This window comes from Alosa pseudoharengus, unplaced genomic scaffold (genome assembly GCF_046254945.1).
Source record: "Alosa pseudoharengus isolate Yale_2024_CS ecotype anadromous, Long Island Sound unplaced genomic scaffold, YU_APseudo_1.1 YU_APseudo_1.1_scf_11, whole genome shotgun sequence".
Taxonomy (NCBI): domain Eukaryota; kingdom Metazoa; phylum Chordata; class Actinopteri; order Clupeiformes; family Clupeidae; genus Alosa; species Alosa pseudoharengus.
Window position 1 is genome coordinate 38,841,525 of NW_027468576.1, and position 5,000 is coordinate 38,846,524.

Genomic DNA, 5,000 nt, shown 5'->3' on the forward strand with positions numbered 1-5,000 from the left:
AAGCATGCATAAGGATGTTGATCCAGGAATGCACTAATATTTTGTTCGTAGTCCAGTTTGCAACAATTATTAGTTAACACTAAGTTGTAAACACTTCGGAAAAAAATATTCAAAAACTGGATAAACCAAAAAACGTTGATGTAATCGCTTCCTGCCAGGACTTTTACGGGCTTTTCCCAAATCACAGAAGAAACGTTGACGCAGCGGTATAGTAGCAGATGCAGAGGCAAGTGTTATTTAAATAAACTCCTGGTGCACTTACAAACTTTCTAATGCCTCGTTATTGGACTAAAGGTCATAGTTGTACTACTGTAGAAGTTTCGTACCATTCAGGGCATTATTAGTAGGGTAATTTACGAGATAAAAGTTGGTTCCATCACGACTGCAGAACGTCATTCGTTTCTGACAGCGCTACTCGACCAGGGTTCGACCAAGGGAAAAAAGGTTCTGGGTGTTTGGCTTGGGGTCATGGTGCAAAGGACCCTAGGGTGAAATTACTCAGAACCATCGCTTTAAGGTTAGGGGTGTGGTGATTTACACAGGCAACTAGCATGCTAGCTCAGTTCACCTCCGTTACACACACACACAAACATTTCACTTTCAGTCAAGGGGGTCACACACACACACACACACTAAGACCATTAGGAACTAGGGCTGTCACTTTTGTGAAAAAATCCTGTTAGATTTTTGAGACATAAGTGTTCATTGAATCGATTGTAAAATCGATTTTTTATGTCTAAAGACGTTTCCATTTTCAACGCCAAACATAGGCCAATCCACAAACAACTAACAGGCATTAGGACGAACGTAAAGAGGGCGCTTGTAGACGCAAGCCAGCAATATTTCTGATGAATTATTGGCGTGAAGTTGTGTGCACAATGACAAACAGGAGTGCAACATTCTCGAAAAACAATAAGCCGAGTGGACTGCCATTACATCAGTGACAAACATGACAGCAGGTTTCAACGTAGCTGTGTCTGTGTTTACGATTAGAAATGTCAAACAAATTTCGCCTACCTAGAACTTGATTTAATTGCACAGTTTGCATAGCCTACCGCTTTGTTCTTCTCTATAGTTTGATATGCCAAAAATCCAAAGTACTTCCACATCGAACTCCTCAAGTTATTAGGGCCTATCACTCGTCTCTCTACATGTCGCACAGGTTGATAGCGTTGTCCTCCATTTTTTGGCAAAACACGAGCTGCAACAGCAGCTGATTGAAACAGCTGTTTCTGGTGCGTAAAATTGGTGGGAATTTTCTTTTTAGCTTTCGCAATGCTTACTGCACTTCGGAATTCTTTTATATTCTTGTTTGTGAATTTTGTTACATCTATCCTTTTTATTTGTTTAATTCGTTTAAAATTAATAGTGTACATATTTGGTTAAAATCGATTCCCTATTTTAGTTTTCGAAACTTGTGTTGTTTGGTCCAATCGATTGTGCAATCGATTTTCGAACGTAAAGTGACAGCTCTATTCGATACCGATACCAAGTCAAGAATTGCGATTTCGATACTTCTTCGATACTTTTTTAATTGATTTGGGGGCCCCACCACCTTGACATCATCATCAGTAATATTGAATATACTGTAGTGTGATCATTCACACCATCCCAGATTCTGCTCGACTCTCTCCACACAAACACACATGGAAAATGATGGCTTATGTCATATTTCATATATTCTGCATAATTAGTAGTAAATATATTTATCAATTTGAAAACTATTCTAAAACTATAACTATTTTTAAACTATTACACTTATATCTTTAATGTGGTGTGTAGGTCTAATTGAGTGCTCATTGGTGATGTGTAGGTGTAATTGAGTGCCTGTCACTTTAAGAGATACGTGAGAGTAATTGACCTTGACTCACGGTTAAGTTGCACATAGCGCATAAGGATATGTGGATGCAATTAATTATGTTTTGTATGTCATTAGATAAAATAAATGTTCAAAAAATGTATAAGTCGAAGAAAATCTTTCTGGGATCATAGAAGAGATAAGTGTCTTGCAATGTTCATTAATGATTTTAGCGAGCACTATTGTCAAATGTGACCTGAGCTAGCGGGATGGTTAGCAAGGATCTCTCTTCAGATGTAAAAGTTTCCGATGGTTGCTTAGCCTATTTTTAAATTACATTTAACCCAAATAGTAGGCCTAAATGACCAAAATCCCACGGCCTAGGTAGGTTAGCAATACAAACTTGAGGGATGCAAGTGAGCAAATCAACTTGATATTTACCTATTATTATGTGTTACCATAGCATCACTTGAACTAGCAGCCATGTCTCGCTGTTTATAGCACGACAGCTGCGCCTACGTGTGTGTGAGGAGAAAAGACGCACAGCCACAGGTTAGGGGAGGAGGCGCTAGAAGCATGCCTTGTGCACACGCATGTTACTTCAAAAGAACATGGTCATTCTCAAAAGTATCGATACTAATAAAAATTAGGCATTGTGACATTTTAATTTCAGGGTATTGTGATACTTTTGGAGTATCGGTGCACCGTGCAACACTAGTTCAACACTAGAGCAAGTGTCCATCTAACTGTGTTCCTAGTGTTGCACTAGAGCAAGTGTCCATCTAACTGTGTTCCTAGTGTTGCACTAGAGCAAGTGTCCATCTGTGTTCCTAGTGTTGCACTAGAGCAAGTGTCCATCTAACGGTGTTCCCTCCTGCTCCATCAGCTGATCCTGGTGGGTGACCACTGCCAGCTGGGCCCTGTGGTCATGTGTAAGAAGGCGGCCAAGGCGGGGCTGTCCCAGTCCCTGTTTGAGCGGCTGGTGGTGCTGGGGATCCGGCCCATCCGCCTGCAGGTGCAGTACCGCATGCACCCCGCCCTCAGCGCCTTCCCCTCCAACATCTTCTACGAGGGCTCACTGCAGAACGGGGTCACCGCAGGTATGTGTGGGACACACACACACACACACACACACACACACACACACCCCGCCCTCAGCGCCTTCCCCTCCAACATCTTCTACGAGGGCTCACTGCAGAACGGGGTCACCGCAGGTACGTGTGGGACATCACACCGCCCAAACACAGCAGCAGATTAACCCATGACACCGCCCAAACACAGCAGCAGATTAACCCATGGAAGCACGGCAGAATGAGTGTTGATTGTCAGTGTTGTTTTTCTGTGGTATGAATAAACATGCTCTGTGGTTTGTTATTGTGCTGTCACTCAACCCTGTTGTTTATGTGTTGTTGTTTATGTGTTGTAGGTGACCGTGTGAAGAAAGGCTTTGACTTCCAGTGGCCTCAGCCGGACAAGCCCATGTTCTTCTACGTGACCCAGGGCCAAGAGGAGATCGCCAGCTCCGGCACCTCCTACCTGAACAGGTGTGCACCTGCACCAGAGCCTCTTCTTCTTTAGAGAGCGAGACGTCTCATTGGAGTACGAGACATCGTGAGTAGAGAGCAATGACTCCCAACGCTGATGTGAATATGTTCTGCCCCCACAGGACCGAGGCGTCCAATGTGGAGAAGATCACCACACGTCTCCTGAAGGCAGGCGCCAAGCCCGATCAGATCGGCGTCATCACTCCCTACGAGGGTCAGAGGTCGTACCTGGTGCAGTACATGCAGTTTAGTGGCTCCCTCCACACCAAGCTCTACCAGGTGAGTCTGTCCGTCCTTACTGATGTGCGTTTCCTGAGCAGCACTAGTAGAGTTCTTCTGACCCCCTCTGACCATTCTTGTGTTTCCTGAGCAGGAGGTGGAGATTGCTAGTGTGGACGCCTTCCAGGGCCGGGAGAAGGACTTCATCATTCTGTCCTGTGTGCGAGCTAACGAACACCAGGGCATCGGCTTCCTGAACGACCCCCGCCGTCTGAACGTGGCTCTCACCAGAGCAAGGTCAGTACCCTGCGATGTCTTGGCCATGCCAGATACCCATGAACCCTGTGCTTTGGTTTAGTTCATCTCTACAGACAATCCAAAAGCGAGAGGTTAACTTGCTGCTGAAGGAAACGGCCATCCTACATGTTTTGTGTGATGCTTGCTGTGACCAGTTGATTGGGCAGTGTGAAATAAAGTCTGAAGTATATACCGATTGTGTGTTTGACCCCGATGTGTGTTTGTGCGTGTGCATGTGCGTGTGCGCGCGCGTGTGTGTGTGTGTGTGTGTAGGTATGGCGTGATAATCGTGGGCAACCCCAAGGCCCTGTCCAAGCAGCCTCTGTGGAACCACCTGCTGAACTACTACAAGGAGCAGAAGGTGTTGGTGGAGGGGCCTCTCAACAACCTCCGCGAGAGCCTCATGCAGTTCAGCAAGCCCCGCAAGCTGGTCAACACCATCAACCCTGTGAGTCCCGCCGCTAATGCTTCACCAGTCCAGTACCGCCGCTAATGCTTCACCAGTCCAGTACCGCCGCTAATGCTCCATCAGGCAGGACCAGGTCAGGCCACTCTTGTCCTGATACCAAAGATTCTGATCCTGTCCATCAGACAGGACCAGGTCAGGCCACTCTTGTCCTGATACCAAAGATTCTGATCCTGTCCATCAGGCAGGACCAGGTCAGGCCACTCTTGTCCTGATACCAAAGATTCTGATCCTGTCCATCAGACAGGACCAGGTCAGGCCACTCTTGTCCTGATACCAAAGATTCTGATCCTGTCCATCAGGCAGGACCAGGTCAGGCCCCTCTTGTCCTGATACCAAAGATTCTGATCCTGTCCATCAGGCAGGACCAGGTCAGGCCACTCTTGTCCTGATACCAAAGATTCTGATCCTGTCCATCAGGCAGGACCAGGTCAGGCCCCTCTTGTCCTGATACCAAAGATTCTGATCCTGTCCACCAGACAGGACCAGGTCAGGCCACTCTTGTCCTGATACCAAAGATCCTGATCCTGTCCATCAGGCAGGACCAGGTCAGGCCACTCTTGTCCTGATACCAAAGATCCTGATCCTGTCCACCAGACAGGACCAGGTCAGGCCACTCTTGTCCTGATACCAAAGATCCTGATCCTGTGATTTCTCCTCTCCAGCTCTCTCTGCT

At 46.4% G+C, this 5,000-nt stretch overlaps 1 protein-coding gene across 1 annotated transcript in view; it reads left to right on the plus strand.

Moving 5' to 3' along the window:
• Positions 1-2,663: 2,663 nt before the first annotated feature.
• The window catches only part of LOC143117419 (regulator of nonsense transcripts 1-like), a 10,075-nt gene continuing 7,738 nt past the window's right edge, over positions 2,664-5,000 (plus strand). The window contains exons 1-5 of the mRNA XM_076279127.1: positions 2,664-2,898; positions 3,225-3,342; positions 3,465-3,621; positions 3,716-3,858; positions 4,132-4,306. Coding sequence (XP_076135242.1) covers positions 2,727-2,898; positions 3,225-3,342; positions 3,465-3,621; positions 3,716-3,858; positions 4,132-4,306 — 765 coding nt within the window. The 5' untranslated portion in view covers positions 2,664-2,726. The remainder of the gene's footprint in view (positions 2,899-3,224; positions 3,343-3,464; positions 3,622-3,715; positions 3,859-4,131; positions 4,307-5,000) is intronic.